At 37.8% G+C, this 27033-nt stretch overlaps 2 protein-coding genes across 6 annotated transcripts in view; both read left to right on the top strand.

Moving 5' to 3' along the window:
* pdxdc1 (pyridoxal-dependent decarboxylase domain containing 1) overlaps window positions 1-4571 on the top strand; it is a 31118-nt gene extending 26547 nt beyond the window's left edge. For all 4 annotated transcript variants that reach the window (XM_007235334.4, XM_007235335.4, XM_007235336.4 and 1 more), the window contains 4 exons: window positions 24-116; window positions 236-332; window positions 2029-2127; window positions 3717-4571. In XM_007235334.4, coding sequence (XP_007235396.3) covers window positions 24-116; window positions 236-332; window positions 2029-2127; window positions 3717-3946 — 519 coding nt within the window. In that variant the 3' untranslated portion in view covers window positions 3947-4571. The remainder of the gene's footprint in view (window positions 1-23; window positions 117-235; window positions 333-2028; window positions 2128-3716) is intronic.
* Window positions 4572-10013: 5442 nt separating this feature from the next.
* Window positions 10014-25508, top strand: gspt1l (G1 to S phase transition 1, like). 2 transcript variants are annotated; one of them, XM_007235333.4, is made up of 14 exons: window positions 10014-10455; window positions 12321-12359; window positions 14956-15177; window positions 17217-17250; window positions 17338-17415; window positions 19576-19756; window positions 20444-20598; window positions 21016-21156; window positions 21414-21507; window positions 21827-21907; window positions 22970-23143; window positions 23687-23776; window positions 23923-24091; window positions 24812-25508. In XM_007235333.4, exons 1-14 carry the CDS (start codon window positions 10257-10259, stop codon window positions 24862-24864), a joined length of 1710 nt encoding a protein of 569 aa, XP_007235395.3. In that variant the 5' UTR covers window positions 10014-10256; the 3' UTR covers window positions 24865-25508. The 2 variants fall into 2 exon arrangements, with proteins under 2 accessions (XP_007235395.3, XP_007235394.3); XM_007235332.4 differs by having other exon boundaries at window positions 10015-10455; window positions 14953-15177.
* Window positions 25509-27033: the final 1525 nt, after the last annotated feature.

Genomic DNA, 27033 nt, shown 5'->3' on the forward strand with positions numbered 1-27033 from the left:
TTCTAACAGTGCATTTTCTTCAGCTGTTAGAGAACATGACCGAGGTGGTGAGGAAAGGCATCCTGGAGGCTGAACTGCAGCTGCAGAAAGCGTCAGAGGAGAAGCTCATGGAGGAGGTATGTAGGGATGTAAGTGTGTGTGTATGTGTGTGTGTGTGTGTTAAAAACTTAATGGGTACTAAAATGCTATGACACACATCACTCAATGGCCACAATCACTGTATTCATCTCTACAGGGAGTCCTCAGGCAGATCCCACTGGTGAGCTCAGTGGTGAACTGGTTCTCCCCTGTTCAGAGTTCTGTTAAAGGCAGGACTTTCAACCTCGCTGCAGGTAAACACACACACACACACACAAACACAAAACATTCACACACACAAAAACAGACCATATTTTGGTTTTAAAAAATGGCACAGAAAAAAAAATGCAACCGGGCAAATTAGGTAAGATGATTCTAACCAGCTAATTAACTAATTCCCTAACTAACTATATACACAGTAATCAACTCATGTTTTGCAGGCTGATGATCCTCCACAAGGGGATGCTGTTAATACTGTAATTCTTTATGAAACTGTGCACTACACCAAATTTCTATACAAGTTAAAGTATAGATTTTAATAATATTTAGAAAAAAAATATTTAAAAAGCACTTGTTTTTAAAGGTTTACATTTAAAGTACATTTAAAGGTACCGTGTTTTTAAGCGCATCGCAATATAAGGCGCATTATCAGTTATCAGGTCTATTTTCATAAAGAAGGTGCACCCAGAGACTGTGAAAAAGATGGACGCCGTGTCTCCGTTCCCATTCATTCAATGAAAATGAAGCCAAAATCTTCCGCCATGTTGGCGATCCTGCCACCTGATTCTGCGCAGTAGAGACCAGAGGAGGGAGAAAGACTGTGGATAGCAACCTACTCATTTGAATAACCCCGCCCCTGAGGGCTGCCTCGCGGTCACAGACTGCAGAGCGGGGCGGAGCGGAGCTGACGGTCTGTTATTGGTCCCGCCCATAAGCAGCCCTTTTACCATAACCACACCTTTTTTGAATAGAGCTGAATAAAGTTTTAAAAACCGAATTCTGTGGGGATATAAAAATTTGACAATATAAGTAGAGGTTACACTAGCTGTTACATTTAAATAAAGGAGGTAGAATTACAGTATATTAGAAAAAAACGTGATTGAGAGTTGTCTGTTTTGCCATTGAAACCTATGGGGATGGGTGGGGTTACACAGCTTTCTGCAGCCGAACAGCAGGGGGCGCCTGACCTGTGGTGGCTTCACTTTTAAGAGACGATGCTCTGTCCAGCTATATACAGTCTATGGGTGCACCAGATTATTAGGAAAATTATGCGACACCATTTTTCCCTTCTAATACAGCAGGTCTCACCACCTAAAAGTGCAACACTGAGGAACCCTGAGTGTTCCGGTAAGCCAAGGCGCTATCAGCTAGCGGTTTGTCCCACGTAGCTTGTTTTAATTTAGAAAACATGCAGACTACCGTCTGATACACTCACCTCTGAAAAACAAGTTAGCGGTTAGCAGGTAATGCTAATACTGCTCCAGCAGTGTTAGCTAGGGTTAGCAGCAGGCTACAGGCCAATACTATTCACCTCTGAACAGCGAAAGAACTAGCAGCTAATGCTAATACTGCTGGAGAACTAAACTGAAATTTTATAACGCTGCACTTCAGTGGAGTGGCTTTACTGCTCCTTACAACCTGACTGGTAAAATTCATACATAAGGTGCACTGACGATTTTTGGGGAAAATAAAGGGTTTTAAGTGCGCCTTATGTGAAAAACTATTGTATGAAACTTATATTATGTATATAATTATATAAAGTAAGAAACAGCTGTTTTCACCTGCCACACAGATGCCTTTCTTCTTTTTTTGAAATTGTTCATTCAACAATTCAATAGAAATGTACCAATGACTTTATAAATTAATAAATATTAATACCTAAATCCGAACATTTGGACAACACAGTATAAATCACTTTGTATTTGTATTTGTTTGTTTTGTTTCCTGCAGGTTCACTGGACACTACTGATCCCATTTATGCTATGAAAGCCCAAACGAATAAAGAGGGTTCCTCTGAAACCCCAACAGCCACAGCCAAACGCCTGCCAGGTAGCCTTTTTCCGATCTTCACTTACAACAAGTTCCATTTATAGCAATAGTTCAACATTTTTTGTCAAAAATGTACAGATCATATATCATATATACTATTTATTTCCCAGCAACACAAAATAGAGAGGTCTGTAATTTTTATTGTAGGTACATTTTAATCAATCAAAAAACAGAAAACACATCGTATGATTTTTAAATTATTAATTTGCATTTGATTGCACAAATACAAAATTTGATCAGCTACCAATTAGCAAGAATTCTTGCTCTCACATACCTGTTTGTTTTTCTTTATGAACCCCTCCTATTCTGCACTCATAACCTTTATTGATTTCACCCGTTTAAACTTGTTATCTGTATAAAAGACATTTGTCCACACACTCTGTGCCAGATCGGGCCTCTTGGGGTAAGGATGATTCTGGGAAAGGTCAGAATTAGTAACACACTTCGCTGTCATGGATTAAAATCCTGCATGACTGCACCAAATTGAAGGGAGGATTTCCACCAACCTCCTTCCCTCAGTTAAAGCACTGGCTGGGTCTTCCAGCATGACAATTACCAGAAATACACAGCCAGGGCAACTAAGGAGTGGCTCTGTTCGAAGCATTTCAAGGTGCTGGAGTGGCCTAGCCAGTCTGAAATCTTGGAGTGAGCTGCCCAGCGACAGCCCTGCACTGCAAAAAACTGCACTGCAATTGGCAAAAACTAGACGAAATATATGCAAATTAAGACAAATATTTGTATATTAAGCAAAAGAAATCTGCCAATGGGGTAAGCAAAATATTCTTAGTAAGATTTCTTACAAAAAGCAGTGGCAAAGTCTCAAAATGAGTGAAGTAACACCTAAATCAAGCAAAAAAGTCACTGTTTTTGGACACAAGAATCAGAATAACTTGATTGCTGCTTGATTGTGCTTATTTTGAGTTCAAATTACTTAAAATAAGGTACAATTTCTAAGTAAGAATGATTAAGATAATTATCCCTAAAATAAGCAAAATAATCTAACACTCTAATGCTTAGTAAGACAAAAAGTCTTATCAGAGAAGAAAATAAGATTTATTTATTGCCTTAAATTTAGAAACTTTCACTTGCTAAGATTTAGTTTTTTGCAGTGTGAAAAATAAAAGATTTGAAGAAGATGAATGAAATTGAAGAGTGGGCAAGAATCCCTCCTGCGGTGTGTGCAAACTTGGTCAAGAACTACTGAAAAGCTCTGTAATTGCAAAAAAAGTTTTCTGTGCCAAATATTAAGTCGTATCAAATACTTATTTTATGCAGTAAAGTGTAAATTAATATATATATATATACGGTATATATTAATTATACATCATGATTTTGTTTTTAGATTCTGTCTCTTACAGCTGAGGTATACGTACAATAAAAAAATGAAAGACCTCTCTATTCTTTATATGTGGGAAAATGAGCAAAATCGGCAGTGTATCAAATACTTAATTTCACCACTGTATTATAATATCCAGTTGGTGTTTCAGCTCCTCCCCTGGCTGTATCCTCTATGTTTATTATGACTGAAGTGTATGTATATGTTTAAGTTCTTACTAGACTCTTTTTACCTGTTTTTTTTTTAATCTCAGGTCAGAAGCTGTTCCGACGCTCGGGGGCGGGTTCTGACTCTTTCAGTGAAACCAGCTCAGTCTGCCACCTGGAGGAGACCTTCAGAGAGCCGCTGCCGGCTGAAACGTCTGAACACACTGAGTCGGATCTGGAGGTACCTCACACGCCCCCCTTCCACGCTGAGGAGACCTCCGTCTCGGACCAGCGTGTCCCGGACGGCCAGGGGGCGGAGCCTGACTCCATCAGATAGAGCTCACTTCGCTGCAGGCGAAGTGTGTGTACTGTATGAAGCGCGGAGTGATCGCTCCCGGGTGCGCGACCTCGATGCCTTTGACAGAGTCACTCTAGAAATTAGGTTTATGAAGCAGCTTTAAGTGCAACTACTGCGACACTGGGGTTCCAACAGCATGCGTAGTTCCTCACAGCCCGGTTCTCACCACACAGATCTAGATACCTGCCGTCCTACCTGGCAAAAGGGACACTCCAGTATTCTCCAGCCTCATCTCTGTTTGCTGCATCTGCTGTGTATCATCCATTACCACAAACACTGATATCAGCTTAGATCCCAGAGAACTCAGAACTCCTTTATAATGTAAGTCGCTGCAGGTGATTAACCGTCATTAAAATAATAGAATACACAGAAGAACCACTTTTGATTCACTAAAGAATGTTTGGTTCCGATGATAGTGTGAAATCTGTTTTAAGAACCATTTTAATTTCATAAACATCTCTTTTCCAAAAAAACAGAACAAACATTATAATTATTATTTTTGGAAGTAAAAATGTTAAAAATGTTATCAAATAGCACCTTTATCAATACTGAGATTTATATATTCTGTGAATTATAGTAGAGCCTTTATAGTGCTATATGAAAAGGCTTTCCACCAATTAAAAGAACCCTTTATAACCAGGCAATAAACTATTGAAGCATCTGTGTGGTCCTAAACCACTAAAGAAAAGTATGGTGGAAAGCTTCTGATATGTGGTTCTTCATAGAGCCTTTTAAAGATCGTTCTGTGTAGCAATAATATGGGTTCTCTACTCTTGTCACGGCAAAGAACAGATCCTTTTTGCATAGAGAAAATGTGATGCGAATCCTGCATCATGCTGCTTTACATCAGCAGCCAGAGTCTGAGAGAGCACAATTCACCTTGCTCTCCCTGGGTGGGTATATGTTGGGGGGAGTGGGGGTGGTAGCGCTCTCCTTTTAGCTTTGCTGGCTACCCTGTGATGCTGCATCAGTGGGGTTTGGAAAAGAGGCGTGGCTGACTTCACATTCTTCACAATATTCTTTGCTTAAGAGTCTTTACTCTCCTAGTGTTGGGGGCATTGCTAGTTATAGGGAGAGTCCTAATGAGTGGGTTGTGTTGTGTTGGTAAGAAAATAGTATAAAATATTAAATGTTTATTCACAGAACTCAGCAGCTGCCAATTGACTTCCATTATAAGTGAGTTTTGGATGATGAGGTTTTTGAACTCCACAGATGCAGCAAATGGAGACCAGGCTAAATAACAGTAGAATAGACCTTTAAAACCCTGGCTGTGTGTCACTGCAACACTCCTTCAGTCCGTCAGTGCACCGCCAGTTTGCTACGTTCCTGTAATCGATTTACTTTATGCCATATTTTGACGTGTTCATACGTTAGAGATCTGATTGACCTCGTTATTGTTTCTTCATAGTTTCTAGTACACTTCATTTGCATAAAATAAGGGCTGTTTTGATGTTTACTTTGTGATTAAAGACTTTTATAATTTGTTCTGTTTAGTTGCCAAAACATGGTGGTGTAGATATGCGGTGAAGGAGGTCGAAGGCGATGCTTTGAGACTCATGCAGCTATTGATCTGATCAGAATGCCTTATTGCACTTTTTGTACAGAAAGTCATAATTTAATCAGAAATAAATGTTTATTTATTCTACAAAATTGTGATCTGAACAGACTAGACTGTAGGCTGTTAGTTAGACTCTAATACTGTATCTGTAATTCAGAATAATAAAAAAAAGAGAGAAGGGTAATCTAATCTAATCTGTCCGTCCTGCACTTCTCTGTTCTGATGTTCTGAGCTGGCTGGGGTTGATACTCTGCTCTGGAGGGATTTGAGGGCTTCTGGGTTCTTTTGGGAAAAGCAGCGGGTCTTAATGTTTACGAAGGATAACTGTTATGCCCCCCGGCTGCTTTGTGATTAATGTTGATTACTCTGTTGATTTTTGTTTCATCTCATTAAAACGTGTCACTGACAATTTTCCTCACATTCAGAAACCTGACAATTTGTTCAGAATCTCTGTTAACAAAAAAAAAAAGGTTTAACAGTCATGTTTATTTGCTCTGCATAAAGGATGACTTGGTGAGTGAAATCATCGTAAATCTGACAAATATATATTTTACTAATTTGTTGTAAGAATGTCGTAGGAGAAAAAATATCTGCGTTATTTATTAGAAAAAGTAATATTCTTATAGTCTTCAATTATTTGTTGGCATACGTTAAGTAATCGGCATTGTTTCATTAAAGTCTTAAAATATTTTGATTTATTTCTTAAAGGACACATATCTGCAGTGTTTCTTCAAAAAAGGAACATTGTTTAAATTATTTATTAAAAAGGGGAAAATGATTTGTATATAGTTCTTTTAAAAAAAGAATATCATTTAAAATTTGCTTTATTTTAGTAATTCAGTTTAAAATGTGAAACTCCTAAAAATAAAATTAAATAGATGTATTACACACTGAGTGATTTATTTTAAACATTTGTTTGTTTTATTGTTGATTATTATGGATTATGATTATATGCTCATAACTTTTATGGAGATGCTAATTTCATTTTCCAGCAGGACTTGGCACACTGCCAAAAGTACCATTTGGACTTATATAATATTCTAATTTTCTGAGACACTGATTTTTTGGTTTTCATTGTCTGTTAGACATAATCATTAACAATAAAATAAATAAAAACTTAAAATATATAATTCTGTGTTTAATACATCTTTATAATATATAAGTTTCATATTCTGAACTGAACAACTGTAATAAAAGTATCTTTTGAATGATATTCTATTTTTTTGTGATGCAATAGAATAGGCATATTTTCAAAATGAGTAGTATTATAGATTAAGATTAGATTTAGGATGATTTCACACAGTTATCATTGTTATTGCCTGATTTCAAATCCTGAACTTTTTTTTTTTTTTTTTCCAGTGTGTCGTTGTGTCAGTCATTTTTATGCACTAATAAATAAGATCTGAATATTATATGAAGTATGACTGCAGCTCTGCCATAAACAGGTGTTGGACCTGATGTTAATGATGACCACATGTCTGTGAGAGCTGTGGAGCTTTAATATGGAGTGTGTTTATCTCTGTTCTTCCTGATGACTGATGTAAACTAAGACTGGGTTCTCCGTCAGCAGCTGGTTGTCTTTACTGGGGCAGTAAATCTCTGACTCAGAAGGTAATGTAGAGGATTTTTTATAATCACATCAGCAAATCTGTGAAATATAATAAATGATAATGATGCTAAAAGAAAAGTCAGTCTTGCGTTTTTGTAAATCCAACACTTTCACACTTTGTAAAGTGGTAGCAGTAGAATGTGCTGTCCAATGAAAAACAAGTATCTCCATCCATTTTTGTTGAAAAACCGTCTCTTACACTGTGTCCACACTTCTTGATGAATAGACCAGTAGAAATTCTCCAAGATGGTCTGAAATCAGGGGACAGTTAAGTATTAGGTAAGCAAAATAATAATACTTAAATATTATCATACAAACTTTAATATCTGACAAAAATAACCTGAGTAAATACAAAAAGTGTTTTTAAATAATTTAATTAACCACACTTTAATCACATTTTTGGAAAACTGAGTTCAATTTCACTAGCCACAACCAGGTCTGTAGAACCAGAGATTCACTTACAGTGGCTTGCCAAAGTATTCACATACCCATTGAACTTTTTTTACATTTTGTCACAAACTTCGCTTAAATGAATTTAAGTGATAAACCAACACAAATGTACCACATAATTGTGAAGTTCAACAAAAATAATATATGTTTTTTTACATGGATACATGTAATCTTGGATTTAAATCAAATAAATAAATAAAACCAGTGCATCAGTTGCCTTCAGAAGTCACTTAATTAGTTACAGAGTCCAGCTGTGTGTAATTTAGTCTCAGTATAAATATACCTGTTCTGTGAAAGCCTATGTGGTTTGTAATAGAGCACTAGTAAACAAACAGCATCATGAAGACCAAGGAGCTCACCAGGTCAGAGATAAAGTTGTGGAGAAGTTTGAAGGAGTGTTAGGTTATGAAAAACATATCCCAAGCTTTAAGCATTCTAAGAAGCAAAGTTCAATTCATCATCATCCAAACATGGAAAAAGAATTTTACAACTGCAACGGTTAAAGTCATAACCGTCCACCCAAACTGGCAGATAAAGCAAGACGAGCACTGGTCAGAGAAGCAGCCAAGACACCCATTGTCACTCTGGACGAGCTACAAAAATCCACAGTTCTGGTGGGAGAGTTGTGCACTCCAAAAAATCTGGTCTTTATGGAAGAGTGGCAAGAAGAAAATGTTGTAGAAAAAAAGACATATAAAGTACCATTTGCAGTGTGCTACAAGCCATGTAGGGGACACAGCAACTGACCTAAATCTCATTGAGCATCTGTGACATGAAGACATGAAAATTGCTCTTCATCCAACCGGGCTGAGCTTGAGCTATTTAGCAAAGAAGAATGGTTAAAAATCTCAGTCTCTAGATGCGAAAAGCTGTCATGCGTGTCATACTTTTCAGATTTTTATTTAATTAAAATTTTGAAAACCATGTATCATTTTAATTCTACATCACAAAATGATGTGCTAGTTTGTGTTGGTCTATCACCAAAAATCTCAATAAAATTCATTTTATTCATCCAAGTTTGTGGTTGTAAGGTGACAACATGTGTAAAAATTCAAGGGGTATGTATACTTTTGCAAGCCCCTGTAAATAGAATCTGTATGACAACATGAAGCAGAATCTCAAAAAAGATCTCAAAAAGCGACACATTATGACCTGATCCGAAGAAATTCAAGAACAGATGAGACGTCATTGACATTTATCAGTCTGGAAAAAGTTAAAAAGTTATTTACATGGCTTTAAGACTCCAGCAGACCACAGTGAGAGCTATTATTTACAAATGAAGAAAACATGAAACAGTGGTGATCCTTCCCAGGAGTGACCAGGCTGCCAAAATTACTCCAAAAGGGCATGGACAACTCATCCAGGAGGTCCCAAAAGAACCCAGAACAACATCTAAAGAACTGCAGGCCACACTTGCCCTAGCCAGTGATAATAATTAAATGGTATCCATGGGAGAGTTCCAAGACAATAGTATTGTAGACCAAAAAGAACATAAAGGCCCATCTCATATTTGCCAACAAACATCTTGATGATCTGATGAGACATCTGTAGACTGACAAAATAGTTAATTTCAGAAAAAGAACATCCTGCTTTGCAGCTTTCTGATCTGGATAACTTGCTGTAATAGATGAAACTATGAATTCTGCTCTCTAAAATGTCTGGCCATCAGTTCATGACCTCAAGCTCAGGTATACTTGGGTTCTGCAGCAGGAGAATTATCTAAAGCACACCAGCAAGTCCACATCTGAATGGCTTAAAAAACAAAATGAAGGTTTTGGATCGCCCTAGTCAAAGTCTGATTGATATGCTGTGGCATGAACTTTAACAGGACTTTTATGCTTCAAAACCCTCCAAATTTTGACCAAAATTCCTTCAGAGATATGAAAGACTTGTTGCCAGTTACACTTGATTGCAGTTGTTAGAACCAATGTTGGCCCAACCAAATATTTTTTTCTAAAAAATGTGTTTGTTAAACTGAAAAAGATAAGTATGATAAAAAAGAAAACACAAAAGAAATCTGTATGGGGCAAATAGTTTTTCACAGCACTGTATCTAAATATATGGTTGATGTCACTTATTAATGTTCTAATTTTCTTTTCTGAGCTTTGGTTGTTTGTTTTATGTTGTGTTGGTAAGTTCACCACGTCTCTTACTCTGGAGCCGCAGTGTTTAATTTTACACTAAAGTGAAAATATTAGTCTAACAAACCTGAACTCAGGAATGACAGACCCGTAACGACTTTAAATTTGTGCGTCTGTTGAACTTTAACCGTAGATTGTTCTATGCACATGAATCGCGACGCGGAACTGTAGTTTCCAGTAAGGGCTTTGTGAACAGATCGCAGTGTTTCAGCGAATGCGTTGGGACAACATTTCCCAGCATGCCTGTGGGCGTCGCTCCCTTTGGTTGCAGCGTACGCACACACTCACGCCTTTTCACACACACGAGGGTTCCACTCGGAGCGCTGCTGCTGCTGACTCGACTTTCCCTCTCTGTCGCCCCCTTAAACCGGCTGCTTCAGTTCGGCGAAGCGGGGAGAAACAGGCCGCGCTCCCGCAGAACAAAGTTTTACCCGCCTAAAGAAAGCGGCCGGAACCGAACCCGAGGCCGCCTCGCCTCCGCGAACAGCCGCTTTAACGAGCTCAAACTTCAGGAACTGCCGAACCGCCGCCATGGAGCCATCCACAGACGCCGTGCTGGATTCGTGGGAGCAGCAGGAGGAGGACGGCGAGGCCGTGGCGGAAAACCGACTTTCGGACGCTTTAACCGGCCTGAACGTCAACGCCAAGCCGTTCGTGCCCAACGTGAACGCGGCGGAGTTCGTCCCGGGTTTCTTGCAGAAGTCCCCGGGGGAAAACGTCGCCTCTGCCGGTGAGGGCTCGGTTTGTTCCTCGCGCCGGTCGCGGGGTAGCGCTTTTAGCACACTATGCTAAGCTAAGCTAAGCTATAGTAACGCAAGCGCAGGGGGTGTTTATACGTTGCTGCTAAGCTAACCGGCTCACATTGTTAGCGCCGCTGCAAACTTCATTTTTCTGAGCTTTTATCAGCTCGACTCAGTTGTGGTGATTTAAAACCGGTTTAATGAGCTGAAGACGATATATTACATGTTAATTATTAGAGCTTTAAAGTAAAAGTTCCAGTAAAACTAGTGAGACTGGCGTTAGCAGCGGTTAAACCCCTGTCCACACGTGTCTGCGCTGAGCTAGCGACACTTACATCAGTCAAAGTTCGAAAATCTCACCTCAGAACTGTGTTAAATGTATATAGTGTGACAAATGAACCGGTTTAGGTTGAAAACCGGTCTGTTGATGTGTGAACGCTGCACTTATTATTAGCCCACTTTAGGAGTGAGTCTAATGCCAGCGCGTGTCATGTGACTGCAGGTTTTGTCACAGTGCGTGTGGCTTTAATACAATGCTTTTCCAGGTTGCTGGCGGTGCATTAATGCCTCTACAGTTGTTTAAATGCTTTGAGTTTGGTGGTGCTGTGTTGGGCTGCCCTGCTTTTAGGCCTCTTCTTACTGGGTTTGGCTCACTGGAGAGGGAGAGGGAGGACATCCATCTTCTGTGGTTGTAGATCAGCCCAGATATACACCCAAAATGATCTACAGAAAACCGTTTCCCAGCACAGCAGCTCATTCTGATCACTCACTTTTTATATTTGGGTTTATTTTAATGTTATATAGAGTTTTACAACAGCTAGACACTCAGTTTACTTTGGTTTATTCTAATGTTATATACGTGTACATGTAGATACTGATTACTGAATTCGTTTATTTGTGTTTATTCCAATGTTATATAGAGTGTTAACACAGGTAGACACTCTCATTGGTCAATGAATTTGTTTATTTGTTTTATGATAATGATATTTAAGTTTTATGGACTCCATAATTAACTACAGTTTCATGAAAAAAATCATTAACTATCGCTTCTCCTAGTTTATACATGCTTGTACTATAAAGGAAAATTCCACCGATTTTGTGAAGTTGTGACATTAAAAAGCAATGTATCATTTACTTTCTAATCCACATATGAAAACAACATAATACAGTCAGTTTGAAGTATTAATATTTAACATGTCACAGAAAATCCACACACTTCCATTTGTGCAACCTGTTGAAGTTTAGCCCTGCCTTTTCACATTTCGGTTTCAGCCCACACTCCATTCGCTTTTAGTTAGGGATACTACGACATCCAATATTACACATGTATATATCTACAGATGCCGATACCAGTATAAATATTTATAAGTTAAACAGAGATTACACACCCCGGGATAACCTTAGACACAAATGTAACATTTATGTGCCTTGCGATTTTGCTTTAAATAAACTATATGCAAACAATAAAATAAATGGTTCCTCCTTAGAAATGTGTTTTTCACATATTTTTTAATTCACTTTTATTTAGCCAACAGGTTCTTACATAGATTGGGTATAGCTTTCAGTAAATCATGTTAAATACAAGTCAAACAATTGAAACAAATTTAAATAAATAAAATGAGCTTAAATCAAGAGATTTAAAGTAGTATGATCAGTACTTTTCTGATATAATATTGCTTCCCTAGCTTTTAGCATTAGGCACAGTGCACTGCAGTCTGTATATACTGGGTGGTACAAAAATAATGTACGCAAATTTATTAATTAATTATTTTTTTCTAAACTTGCTTGTGTGATTTTAAAATTGCATATATATTTTTAAAAAAAGTATATTGATTCTTTATGTTCTACTTCATAGTTTCTGAGGATGCCAGTATAGAGGTCTCGGAACCTGAATGTAAGTAAAACTTACCTCTTTTGTTACTCTTATTTTACTACTTTAATAACCTGATCTCTGTACCCAGATTCATTCTCTTAGTCACGACTGGTCATCTGGCTTGTGCTGGGTCAGTGCTTTGAAGACAGTTGTGGTATTGATGCCCAGGTTTGCCAAGCTGCCACTGTTGGGCATCTGATCAAGGCCTTAACACAATGTTAACTTAAAGCTGCCCAACTCTCTGGGCAGGTGTGCTTACTGTCCACGGTGTGTGTTTGATTATCAGTGTGTATGATTATATTAACTGCAGGGGTGGCTTACAGGTGGAAGTCAGATCCCATCTGTGTCCAATAGGGGTGGGCGATATGGCTCTAAAATAATATCACAATATCTCAGGGTATTTTTGTGATAACGATATACTTGGCGATATAGGAAAACAGAAAAATAATTAATTAATTTCAGGAATATAGTATAAGAGTATAACAGCATAATAAATAACATAGCATAAAATAATATCAGCAAAGTCAGCAAAAAAATTTGCAGAATGTTTAGTGCATGCCTATAAACTGCAAACTAAAATGATTATACAATAAATACACTATAAATACACAGTAAATAATAGACTACTTTTAAGACAGAACATCTCTATTATCACAATATGGATTTATAATATCACGATATTTCTGCGTCACAATATATTGTATACGATATAGTATTGCCCACCCCTAGTGTCCAATACAAAAAGTGATTGATGGTAGTATTTTTTTGTGTTAAGCTAACACTGCTCTTAGATCTCCTCCATATCTTTATTAAATGGTTGTGGTTTATAACAGTGTGGCTGACTTTAGTCTAAAGATGCTTAGTCATGATCTATTTGCATTTAAAAATTATTAAATAAAGACTCGGTTTATTTAACATTCAGCAGTATTTTAACATAATTTAAAGTGTACAGATGAAGATATGGGGGTGATAAATACATTCTTCACAGTTCAAATCCAATGATTGTTAGCAGAGTTAGCTTGGCATCTCCTGTGGAAAACTAAACACACATCATATACCAAACATGTCTTAGCTGATTGACTGAATCTGGGGTCAGAGGTCAGTTTTGATACTTTAGACTTACCTGACCTGTTCGTTTAAGAACAGCTGATGTTTAGTTATACAGCATTAAAAATAAACGTTAGTGCCTTTTATTAGAGGGAAATCAGGTGTAAAAACTGGTTTAACAGAAACGTATCTTCATTGTGTGTTGTAATGCTTCATTTAGAAAGGTAGGAAGCATGGTATCAGAAATAGTTATGTACATTGTCATAAAATTGAACAGTTTAGGAAACATTCAAGTGATTTTAGGTTTGGGTCAAGTTGTTTTTGTACAGAGATAAATTAATGCTTTTTTTTTAAGCACCCATGTCCTGTTTTGTCATTTTTATTTTCTGCCCTTAGGTTCACTTTCCAGTTTCCCTATAATAAAACTTTTAGCTTATGTCCATTTCTATGTCCAAATGTTTGTGGACACTCCTTCCCAGACTCTAGACAGTTACAGCAAAAACAGTAGCAAAAAAAAATCTTTATTTTTAGTTTGGTGTACCAATATTTTTCTCTATGTAGTGCATTTGTGGCTAATATGTTTTACACTTTGAATGATTATTTTATTTGATGTTTGCCTGTTACTTTTTCATGCTGGAATTGAAAGAGGAATTACAGACCTAAACAATCAGAAATATGGAAAGACTTAACTGTACCATCAGTGATAAAGGTCTGCTCTAGCAGTGGTATTGTACAGCTTGACTGCCTCAAATAAACATCTAGAGAACAGCAGAACCATAAGGAAGCCTCAACACTGTAGTAAAGAGTTGTTTAGCAAAGTTCCACAAGTGCTGTTGGTTAAAGGAATGAGATGCAGTTTGTTTTAATCTGCGTTGCTGTTAAATTCCGTGGTTGACAAACTCACTCGTGCACTCAGATACTCTCTGTAAACCTTTTGACCTTCTGACCTTATGAGTACTGTGCTTTGAGATGGACATTGGGGTGGAGGTGTTTTTGTGGTTTTGTGCCAGCAGATGTTTATGGTAAAGCTTGAGCTGTTTCTTGTGTTAGGAGCTGCTTTAGGAGCCTGAACGATTGACGAGGCTGATGACCGACTGTTTCTGTACTCCTAGTGATCTTACATTTGATTAAATGACATTACTGCTTGAACAACTGATTTAAATGTGTATATACTGTATTTGATGAAAGTATAGATCATTTTATTGTTTGTAGTGTGTTGTTTTCCCTTAAGTGTTTACATAGAAATTATTTAGAAAAACCTCTTAGTTGTTAATTATGAACTTTGAGATCGTAAATATAAGACTAAAACTAATATTTAATACTACTTTGTTTGGTTGCGAAGTTTCTGTTCCTCAAAACTGGCTAATACAAAGTGTTTCTGGCGTCACTCTTTACAGTGTTTTTTTTTTATCCACTGTTTGGTGAAATTGTTACCCTCTGAAAATGATCGGCTTTTCCAGTATTGCCTGCTTTTATGTAGTAACAGCAACAGCAGTGGCGACCTCAGGAAGGTGGTGTGTAAATAATGGGGTGTGTGATAGTGACCTGTTGGTGTTTGTTGTGACAGCAGCTCCACCGTTGGAGAACGGAGACGCAGAGATGGGGGCTGAGGACAGCTGGGAGCAGAAAGGCTGCGAGGCAGAGCCTGGAGGCGGCGGGCCGACTGAGGAAGAATCCCTGCAGGAGGAAGGATTAGAGGAGGATGAAGAAGTGCCAACGCCCAAAGTAACCCCCGCCCAGCCAAACGCTCCCAAAAAGGAGCATGTAAACGTGGTGTTTATTGGCCACGTCGGTGAGTCTTCACCCTGCAGTTGTTACTCTTGGGGTTGAGGTGGGTGGGGGGGGGGGGGGGGGTGTTTAAAGTAAAGTGATAATTTAGAATTTACTCTCCTCATCTTTAGGTAGGGGTGTGTATTAGCAGGAACCAGCTGAAACAATGCATATCACAATACTATTTAATATACAGTATTATATTGCAAGCCAGTAGGCAAGAGCAGTTTTTTTTTTTTTTTTTATTGCCATTGAAAACACCCCATTACACTTATATAAATTTTATATCCTAAACATTGATATATTGCCCACGTCCATGTCACACACTCCTCTAGAATTTGTTCATAGGTAAGCCATACAGTGTCATAGACTTAACAGCAAGAATATTAAAACTTTCTGAATACTTCCTCCTTCTGAAAAAGTGTGTGATTTAGGTATGCAGTTAGCGCCAAGCAGACTTCAGACGTGCCATTTCTGATTCATATCAGAGTTGCTTTCTTTCCTCCTGTTATCACTTTAAAACACAGGTCATGTGTCTAGATTACTTCGAACCAGACTGCTCAGCATCATAATTTCGGTTACCTATCATGGCCATGCAGATGCTCATTTGCCTGTCTGGGTTCGTACTGAGTATTTATTGCAGGACCAGGTCTCTGCACAGGCCTGTAACAGGGCCAGGTTTCCACAGTGAAGAGAAGTGCTCCCGTATGGCTGATTCAGCATGTGTAAAACTGAGTTTAGAGACAAATATAAGATGTCTAAAAATGCCTGTGTATAGCATGTCCTATAAGAATGTCTCAAATCGTAGGATGTAGGATTTTGTGAAGTTTGACATTTCATTTTGTTAATTACTGGAAAACTTTCACCAAATCACCCAGGCCTGTATTAATCGAAATCTATTTATGATCCATTCAGGTGCTTACTGTTATAGACGTTCTGCCCAAGATATTTCACATGTGAAAAAATGCCTTGTTGAGGTGGTTTCACAATATTCCGTTTCTGAGAAAAGGACTTGCAGTGGAGTCAGCCAGAGTGGAAAGTGCAGACTAATGACAGGGTTCCCACGGACCTTGGAAAAGTTTCAGTATTTGTGATTTGGAGAAAAGAAAATAAGGCCTTGAAAGGGCTTTTTCACTGTTACTGCTGGTATGTATGGATCAGATACAGCAGTGTTGCTGGAGTTTTTAAGCACTGTACTGTGTCACTCTATTAGACACTCCGTGGTCATCTTCTAGTCCTTCATCAGTGAGCACAGGATGCTGCTGTATGTATATTTGTGGTTGGTGGACTAATCGTGACACTAAAGGTGTTTAAAAACTTTTGTTAAGCAGTTCTGCTGTATCTGATATACGTGTTCTAGCACAACACCATCTTACACACCCATTCAGAATGACCAGTCCATCAGCACATTTAACTCAGTATATGGGTCAATTTGTAGCGTTTGCACCCTCAACTCTCAATATCTCTCAGTTTGTATTGATACTTTTAAAGATCACTTTTCTTAAGTTCATATTTGAAGTATTTGAGGCACTGTGTTCTGAACAGCTCAGATGCTCTAGAGAGGTTTACTCTGGAGATATTCCATAATAAGTGTTCAGCAAAAATAGTGTCTGTTGACACAATTGTTGTCAGTACCAATAGTTCTGAAATAAAAAAGAAATACCAATTTTGATACCACAATAAAATAAATCAATTCAATAAATGTATTTCTATGTGAATGCGTATTTCCCAAGCAACAAGAGTGGGGTGAAGCCTTTGGTTAATGAAGTGTTATGCTCTCTTTAAACAAAAGAAATTAACTTTTATTTAGAATAAAAAATGTTTAGTAGCTGGTACATTGTGCATATATACATTAAGTGATTGTTGGTGGTTCTGTGTCCTTAAATTGTTTTTTGGAGAGTGGGTTATCTGTATTTTTGATCTAATGATTCCCGATGTTGTTCAGTTTTTGTTTATTATTCTCGCCACCGTTTCATAACTGCATCTTTTGCCACAAGTAATGTAAATTGAGCTCAGTGTGATTTATCTCCTCACTCACCTCCTTATCTCCCGTCCTTCCAGATGCTGGCAAGTCGACCATTGGAGGACAGATAATGTGAGTTTTCTTGTCGTTGCTGGTGTTGGGTATATGTGGCTGCTGTGAGCAGTTTCTCACTGCTGTGTTTGTGCCTCTCTCTCACAGGTATCTGACAGGCATGGTGGATAAGCGCACTCTGGAAAAGTATGAGAGGGAAGCCAAGGAGAAGAACAGAGAGACCTGGTAACTGAACCCTTTGGTGTTTTTTCAATAGACCGCAGCTCTGAGAGGAGCCGATACAGTATATTACAGTCTTTACAAGCCAAGTCGTTGGACTGAGTTATTTGTATGGATGAGAACAGTAGCAGGACATAATTTAAGTTACTTTGTATACAGTGTTTATATGAAGTATTCCTTGTCTGATTTCTTTTTGTACACCAGTTGTCCTGTAAAGGAGAAATCAGGTGTGAAATGGCCTTGGGTGGTAGTGAAACTTTTGTTAAATAGCCCACCTCAGTTTGCCCCTGGCATTCCAAAATCACAATTTTTACAGCGTTAACAAGCTCAAAGTAGTTTCACACTTCATTGGTAGAATCCTGAGGGCCATGACATTTAAAACGAGGCACTAAAAACTATAAAAAAGTGCAGATATTAAAAAAAACACTCTTTACAGTTCCTTCAACAAAAGTTTGTACTTAATCATGTTTTACTACACTCCAAGTCAATTTTACACTGACTTCACACTGATTTTCTCCTTCAAAAAAAGCTTGGACCACTGCAGTCGTGCATCATTCTGTAATTCTTCTTTGCCCTTATTTGGGGTTCTGTGTCTAAGCTGTATTTGTCTATGGTTGAAATATATGGGCTTTTCAAAAACTCACCTCTTTTACATTCTGTGGTAAATGAATCTGCTCAGAACCCTGTATGTTTTATTCTGTGTACATTTACCTCCTGAGCGTCACTGAATCCTCTGGATTACAAGATCATTTGAGTCAAGAATAATGCTAGCCTCAAGCTAATGCTACAGCGCACTAAACTGATGTTGCAAAACAGCGGCAGAGAACGGGAGCGGACTCGATTTGGCGAACTCTGGTTGTATGTTTACAGCGTATTAAACCCAGCTGATCCAACAAATGAATTAACTGCCCTCTTTAAGGAAAGCTATAGTGTGCTATAGAGTGTAACAGCAATAAAACACTAAAACAAGCAGCACAGAGTTACCCCAGAACTAGGGTTAAATGCTGTAGCTTTACCATTGGTATTACGAGTGGTGTGTTTAAATTTGAGAAGCAGATTCTACCCTGTTTTATGTGCTATTATATCAGTATTACCTCTAATCTTTCTAGCCGACCACTCTGGTTATGCTGACAGACCAGTTAGACCATCAATCTCATCGAACCTTAAAACAGTTTTATGCCTTTTTTAAGAGTTTTAGACTTTTCACTTATTGGTCCTTCATCTAGCTAGATTAGCTCTGTGGTTCTGGAGTAATTCTGTCCTGCTCTTTTTGGGGGTTTCGTGCTGTAACACACCCAGTGAGGGCAGCTTGTTAGTTGATTAGTTGGATCAGAAGTGCTGTAATCAGTATAAACCAATGACCGGAATTATAAAAAAAAATCTGTGTAGAAGCGCTTCTCTAAAAACTCTAAGACAGGCTACACTGCTCAACATCACCAGCTTAAAATTGTTTTCACCTCTCTGAACACTTAAATGATCCTCTGTGAAAAAGAATAATAATCCAAAACGTGATCCAGCCGAAGTTTGTTCGCGTTCTCTGCCGCTGTACTGTGACGTCAGTTCAGTGCGCTGTAGCATTAGCTAAAAGCCAGCATTATTTTTATTACGACTCTTAAACAATCTCTTATTTCAGAGGATTCAGTGATGTTTAGGAGGAACATGTGCACAATAAAATGTACAGGGTTCTGAAAATATTGTAGGCTTTTAAAACGCCCATTTATTTCAGCCATAGACAAATGCAGCTTAGACACAGAACTCCAAATATGGGCATAAACAACATGGCGCTGACTACAAAATTGACGGACTGTAATACGCTACAGGCAACATAAGGGGCACACTATAATGTTCATATGAGCCATGCAGTCATTCAGACACACTGCAATACACTCCAGAAAGCATAGGGGACACTCTAGTGCTCTGATATTTATATGATACAAATGTTCATTCTGGCAAACTTCAGTGCTGTAGGTAGTGTAGGGGATGTTGTATAAACAAAACTTTGAAATATCTACAAAAATTTAGTATTTTTGTTTAGAAGTCACTCTTGATTGGAGCATCAGCTAAATGCCATAAATGTAATGTAAAATCAAGTGTTTTATGACTTTCTGTGCCAGTGATGCTAATTTTATTGCTTAAGTATTCATGCTAAAATTTCTCTTTTCTCAGGTACCTTTCTTGGGCTCTCGATACAAACCAGGAGGAGAGAGATAAGGGGAAGACTGTGGAGGTGGGTCGTGCATACTTTGAGACGGAGAAGAAACACTTCACCATTCTGGATGCTCCAGGCCACAAAAGCTTCGTCCCCAACATGATCGGTGGAGCGTCGCAAGCTGACCTGGCTGTGCTGGTGAGTAAGGGCCTGATAGCAATTTGGACCAGCATGCACTCAACTAATGTTCAGTTTCAAAATGCTATTTAGGCTTAAAAACAGGCAGTTACTGTCTGTAAACCTTTTGTTGTGCAGGCAGCCAGTCAGAAGAGAAAAGCTCCTTCACACACAAAGTTTTAAAGGCAAAAGATGAATTTGTGTGGGTTTTTGGTTTATAAACACACACAAATATAAATTAATCTTTAATTTCAGCAAATCTTTCAACTGTAGTTACAGTTGGTAAATAAACTCACTTTCAGGACCTTGTGCTTTTTCTTTAAAACACTCTTTATTTTAAAGAACTGATAGAAAAGAATTATTGGTAAGTAAAGGTATCAGCAATACACAGCCCAGATTCTCATTCCCCCCTGATCAATCCATCTTTAGACTACTCTATTAGCTGGTATTTAATATGTAAATACAATAAACCTTTTGATATTTCTGCTTTCATAAAATTTAGTTTATTTGCCCCATTGTAGGTTCATGCAACAGCTACTCATGTTGTGTAATGGTCAGCAGGGGGTGCTGTGTGAAAGCTCATGTGTTGTAAATCTCCTGTGTAGTGATTAAACATTCACAGATGCTAATTCAGAGCGGATTAAAGCATTCGCTTACACACAAACTGGGTTCTATTACATTAAACTGAGACATGCCTCTGCCCTGCAGGTGATCTCGGCGCGGAAAGGGGAGTTTGAGACGGGATTTGAGAAAGGAGGCCAGACGCGAGAGCACGCCATGCTGGCTAAAACTGCTGGGGTCAAGCACCTGATTGTTCTGGTGAACAAAATGGACGACCCCACAGTAAACTGGAGTTTGGAGAGGTGAGCCCAGCCCAAGGTCATCCAAAATAAGGGTCCACTGTTCAAAGCTTATGTGGGTGGGATCGAGTTTGTTTATGGGCCTTCTGAAGATCACTTTCCATGTGTCTAAGTTGTAAACTGAATATGCAGATGGTATAAAAGTATACAAATATATTAGTTTTGTTATATTAGAATTGGATTTTAATTTTAAATCAAAATATATTGAACAATAACCATAAATAATAAAATGACCAATGTCCAACCATGATCACATTAGCATGTTCACTGTGACATTAGCTCCAATATGTATTAACACTAAACCCCATTATTTTATTTTATTTTTTGTCATTGATTTTTAATCATTTAGTCAGGCTTTACATGTTGTTCTTTTTTTAAATGATGTTCAGAATTGGTTCTCATCACACTGTTCATTCACAGATACGAGGAATGTAAGGAGAAACTGGTGCCATTTTTGAAGAAGGTCGGGTTCAACCCAAGAAAAGACATTCATTTCATGCCATGCTCAGGAATGACAGGGGCCAATCTGAAGGAGCCAGCTGAGCACTGCACCTGGTACACGTGAGTGAAGATCCCTTTAATAACAGTTAATTTCAGATGAACAAGAGTGATATTAAAAGTAGAAATTAAGTGTTTAATGTGTAAATGTGTTAAAGCTGAGGTGGGTGATCTGACCACACTGAACATACGCTAATACAGTTCATTTTTCACACCTGCTATGATATATAAATGAGCTGTATAATTTTTTTTCTTTAGAAACCTATTTACATAAAACTTACCTTATAAACTAATCATGTAAATGTGTTTGTTTTTCACAGAGGGTTACCATTCATTCCACATCTGGACAGTTTGCCAAATTTCAACAGATCCAGTGACGGACCAGTGAGGTTACCGATTGTAGATAAATACAAGGTAAATAGATCAGTATGTGGTTTTATTTTGAGATATTTACATCAGATTCTAATATTTATATTACTAATGCACAGTGAAATCATAGTATGAACAGTAATGGACAAAACATTTACTTATTGTTAAAATATCGGCATTGAACAGATGTTTATGTTGTAATATCTGAAGTTGGTAGCAGAAGAGTGTTTAGGTAACTCTTAAGAACTGCTTTAAAATACCTGCATTTTATTTAGATTACTGCATTTGTAACTTTAGTAATAATTGCTAAATTTTTCTGTGGTCTTGACCCAGGTATTAAATAATGTTGTTTGTCTCTCTGCAGGACATGGGCACAGTGATTTTGGGGAAGTTGGAGTCGGGGTCCATAAGCAAAGCCCAGCAGCTCGTGATGATGCCCAACAGAGTAAGCTCACATTTTTAAATATTATAAGCAATAAGACTTAAACATCAATTATGTTGTTTTTTTTTTTTTATAGATATTTCCTTTTCGTACAACTTTTAAGATTATTAGAAAAACATTGTAAGTTAAAATATTAAACACAAATGATCAGCTTATTGTGGCTGATATTATCATCATAAACCTACAGTTTTTTAAATTGTTTAATTAGGACTAAATACTTCGGATTATTATAATAAAATAAAATAGTTGTACAATGACCAATGTAGCTAAAAGCACCACATTTAAAGGTGCTGCTTCACATTACTTTTTAAATTTTTCAAGACAAAGTAAGCAAACAAAATCTAAAACAAATCTAATCAGAGAGTAACCCCTGGACATTCTGTAGGTTTAGTTTTATCCACTAAAAGGCATTTAGACTGGCGATGACTCACATTAAGTGGAGCAGCAGTTTACTAGGTCAGCCTGAGCAAGAATACAACAGCTGCAACATTTTATGATGGATTGGAAAATTTCAGTTAAAAGCCTGCAGAAAAAAACAGCTGAAACACTGAAGCATCTTTGGCTAAGGTTGAATTAGTACTTGTGATTTGTCTCAGTTCACAATCACAAAATGAGACACTATCATCAGACATCATTTCTGTTTCAGGCTGATAGTTTTTCTGTTTATTTGCAATAATATATTAACCACTGATGCATCATCCCTAATATAGAATCTTAACTACTACATGCACACAGTTTCTTTATAGACAATGTTTCTATTTTTATTTAATTCAGTAAAGTAACTGTTTTACTTGACTCTGCTACATGGTTTTTAAACCATCAGGGTTTGTAAAGTCTGCTGAGTTTTGTATTTAATGTTATAGGTTCTGCAGTAGATTGCAATAAAGTTGAATATATAAATCTCACACTGGAGGGGAAAAATTGTTAACAGTTAATGATGAAGGTTTAACGTGATTCAAGATTTAATTGGTTATGATTTTTGGATTAATCACATTATCTGCAGGACAGGACAATATTATGTAACGTCACCAGTATTCACGTTTGTCGTAACTCTGTCCTCTGTAGCACACTGTGGAGGTTCTGAGTCTGCTCTCTGACGAGGTGGAGACGGACGACGCCGGGCCGGGAGAGAACCTGAAGCTTCGACTGAAGGGCATTGAGGAGGAGGAGATCCTGCCAGGCTTCATCCTCTGCACCTCAGAGAGCCTCTGCCACACCGGCCGTACCTTTGATGCCCAGGTGAGTATTTGCTCTCTAAAGGTGTAAGGTTCAGTGTACAGGTGTACAGTTTTTTGCAGGTACAAAACATTATAACAATACAGCAAACCAAAAAGCAAGATAATGCAATTGCTTATTAATAAAATAAGCCACTGGTTGCTGTATGAATGGGAGTTTCTGAAACACAAATCATGGTGCCTCTTCCTGGACAAAGTCCCGTTCTTCAGCAAAAACAGCCAATCAGTGTGCTGGTTGTGTGGAGGGCACTGTGCTAGTGGGGAAACCAGCCCCACTAGTAGTAGCTATAACAAGCCAAAAAAAAAAAAAAAAGATGATGAATTAATGAGCTGAACCCTATAAACTGTGATAGTTTCATCTGACTTGTTTAATTACTATAGGAAATAATCACCTAATCACTTTTTGTGTAAACTGAATGTCTAATAACTTCATTATGCTTTTATATTTTTGCCAATACACCTGAAGATATTTTTTATATATTTTTTTCCATACATTTTCTCTTCGGATAATATAAAACATTTTTTTGTGTTTGGTTGTGTTTTTCAGATAGTCATCATTGAACACAAGTCAATCATCTGTCCGGGTTACAATGCAGTTCTGCACATTCATACCTGCATCGAGGAAGTTCAAATCACGGTAAAGCTTCTGCTATACTTTGCTTCACTAAGGTTGCAAAGTAATGTAATTATGCTATTCATTTTTTAGTGTTATTATTTTACTGTTTCTATACATTTTTGTGCAGTTTTGTAAACTATACTTTTTTGTGTCTCTCTCTCCTGCAGGCCTTAATCTGTCTGATAGATAAGAAGACGGGTGAGAAGAGTAAGACGCGACCGCGTTTCGTTAAACAGGACCAAGTGTGCATCGCCCGTCTGAGAACCTCCGGGACCATCTGCCTTGAAACCTTCAAAGATTTCCCCCAGATGGGGCGATTCACCCTGAGAGACGAAGGTCAGTGCTTTAAGTGTTGGACGGGTCAGGGGTGCAGACACTGGGATATTAAAAGTATTGTTTTCTGTAAAAAAATATATTTTTAAGTAGTTTGGGAATATTTTAAAGGCTCTATGTAGAGTTACTGTAACTGTAATGTTTTATTTTTATGGTTTGGCATTTTAAGCAACAAAAAGAACCCTCGGTCGTCAAAATAGATCAAAATTAGTTGATTTCCAACAAGGGTAACAAGTGTTTAATAATTAAAGCTCAGTAATAATTCCTTACTTTTTTGGGCAGGTGGTGAATTTGAATTAATCGTATACATACATGTTATTTTATGTACAGCAGAAAACTGTAAAAAAAAGTTTTTATTTTTTGACAGAATATGCATATTGTAATACAGCCAGATGCTGTGAGACACAGTGCATAAAAGTCACCAATGCTCTGCTAAATCAATCAAATCAGAGTTCCGAACTTTTTGTCAGAGCAGCAGAGGGAGGATCAGCTTCATATTATTGCCTGTGGAATTATAATGGGACGCCTTAAAAGTGTGTGATGTCCCAAATACTGAATTTCCCTAGTCCTGGAGACTTGTGTGTACGCATACGTGATAAAATAATACATATTTTTGTGTTTAGATTTATAATTGTCTATTTAATGTACAGTTATATGTCTGTTTATGGTTTGATAACTGTGTTTTGTAGTTTAGGTTAATTTTTCTTGTTTTTTGTCCTGCAGGGAAGACTATCGCCATCGGGAAAGTGCTGAAGCTGGTTGCTGAAAAGGAATGAACACACTGCATGGTTGTTGTGGAACAGCTGAAGGGGGCGGAGAGGTGGGTGTTGCTTTAGCAACACGATTCCCACTGCCTTCCTGCCTCCAGAAGGCCAGCTTAAAAAAAAGAAAGAAAAAGAAACTTCTTCTCTAAAAACATGTTTTTAAGCAAATGAAAAAGAAATCAAAGTCCACACGTGTCAGCTTTCTCATATTGAGAGCTCAGCGATGCCATGTTGTTTAGGGTCTCCCCCCCTTTATGACCTTTCAACCTTTTTGCTCACCAGCCTCCTCCTTCTCCTCCTCCTCTTCTTCCTCCTCCTCCATACAGACGGCCAGAGATGCAGCTCTTTTTGATGATTTAATTTTTTTTATTTTTTTTTTTTTATAAATTGTTTATTTTTTTCCATCAGAGAAATACAGTGGCAGCAGACGTGGACCAGAGTTTGCTTGTATAACAATAAAGAAATGTTACAAACAGTAAAGAAGTTTGAAATGATAACCAGTTGAAACCAAAATGTTATTGTACGTCTCCCTTTGCTTCTACCCACTCTGGTTTCTCTTCTCAAAGCGACGTTCCTGCGACGTGCACGAGCGTGCTCACATGTTATTAAAGCGACTTCTATGACAATAAAATATTAAATTGGGGAAATTGTGATTACTCATGCATGGGCTGAGTTTCTTTTATACAGATGTTAACCATTACCTTTTTAACTCTTATGGATATTCAATCAAAATGAGTTTAACGTTACTCTTTTGAGATGAGATGGATATGTTTGGGATATTTTATAGTTTATCTGGGTATATAGTAAATGCTATTAATACTTGTATAAATATAATGTCTCTGTTTTATCTCGTAATTTCAGCTTTGGAATTATATTAATAATATACTGGCTATAGTTGTGAGAATGGACTTTGCCATTCCCATTATGGGCTGAAATGCTGCTACTGCTCCGTGAAATTTTGTTAAAGCCAGCACTGTATAAAAGTGATATTTGAGCGAAGTCCTGTGTTAGTACATTTACTGTCTGCCTTTTTTTTTTCTGCTGTGATGGTTCTGTATCTTTCAGCTTGTCAACAAATGCACAGGTACAGCAGTCTGTGAAGGAGCGCCCACAGTGTGATTTGTATTTACTGCAGACTCTGAACAAATGAACCCAAAAATGTTTCCCTTCCAAGACGACCAGATCTTCATTAGTTTTCGTAGCTAAATGTATGTGGTTAATAAGAGTGCGTCAAACACTTCTCCACAAATCTGAGCTGGAGGAAACTGAACCACTTCCACCTCAGCACAGTGCCTGGTGTCCCTCTGCACACTGAAGTGGCCCCAGAGCTGGTTTATAGTGTCTGCCCATTTCTTAATTATCCTATATCAGAAAATGCAAGAGGGAGCCAGCAAGTGAGTCCTTAATGTATGTGGATGAAAAGAGCTAATCGGATAAAAACACTTTAAGATACCGTCTTAAAGAAGTAAAGTAAAAGATGGTATTTATTTTTCGTAAATAGAGATGCTAGCATAACGGCTACTGTGAGCTGATACTGGAGTTTTTGCCAGATCATGTTTGAAAAGCTTATATCTGGAGTTGAAAAGCTTTACAATTCTACAGTGCTTAGGATTTAATTATGTTCTGTGTTGGGGAATCTGTGTATTTTCCAGTACACATAATAAAATGTTTTGGACTCACTCAGGAGCACAGTTAAGTTTCTGGCAAACACAAAACATTGTCTAGTGGCAATTTTCCTGTGATTTCAGAGGTTACAAATTGATAAAGTAGTATCAGTTTTAGACCCAGTCCCATTTTACTACTTAGCCCTACCCCTCTTGTTTTGTGTGCTTATACATCCAGGATGTTCAGATTCTTGTAAGGCTGAAAAGAGAGGGGGAGGGTTAGGGCTACATGGCCCTTCAAATAGATTTTTCAGCAGAACACTCAAAATAGAGGACCCAGAATGACTGACCAGATGGCAGCACAAGCAACTAAGGAAACCCAAACGTATATTCCCTGGTTAAAAAAAAGTAACAAACTATAGCTATATCTGTATTGGGTTTCAGAGGGGTTGTCCCAGTTCTTAGGGGAAACATTTCACTCCTTCCTCTTGTAAATATGTTCTGTGGGGAAGGTTTACTGAGTTGCTGTGCTTTACTCCGAGTGCGCTGTACTGCTACTTGGCAATACTTAACTAAG

Source organism: Astyanax mexicanus, chromosome 19 (assembly GCF_023375975.1).
Source record: "Astyanax mexicanus isolate ESR-SI-001 chromosome 19, AstMex3_surface, whole genome shotgun sequence".
NCBI classification, from domain to species: Eukaryota; Metazoa; Chordata; class Actinopteri; order Characiformes; family Acestrorhamphidae; genus Astyanax; species Astyanax mexicanus.

Bases quoted from the DNA above. Each gene is read 5' to 3' on its own strand.
- gspt1l (XM_007235332.4), top strand. From the start codon at position 10,257: ATGGAGCCATCCACAGACGCCGTGCTGGATTCGTGGGAGCAGCAGGAG. The intron at 10,456-12,320 runs GTGAGGGCTCGG...TCTACTTCATAG, and splicing joins GGAAAACGTCGCCTCTGCCG to TTTCTGAGGATGCCAGTATA. The intron at 19,757-20,443 runs GTGAGTAAGGGC...TCTGCCCTGCAG, and splicing joins AAGCTGACCTGGCTGTGCTG to GTGATCTCGGCGCGGAAAGG.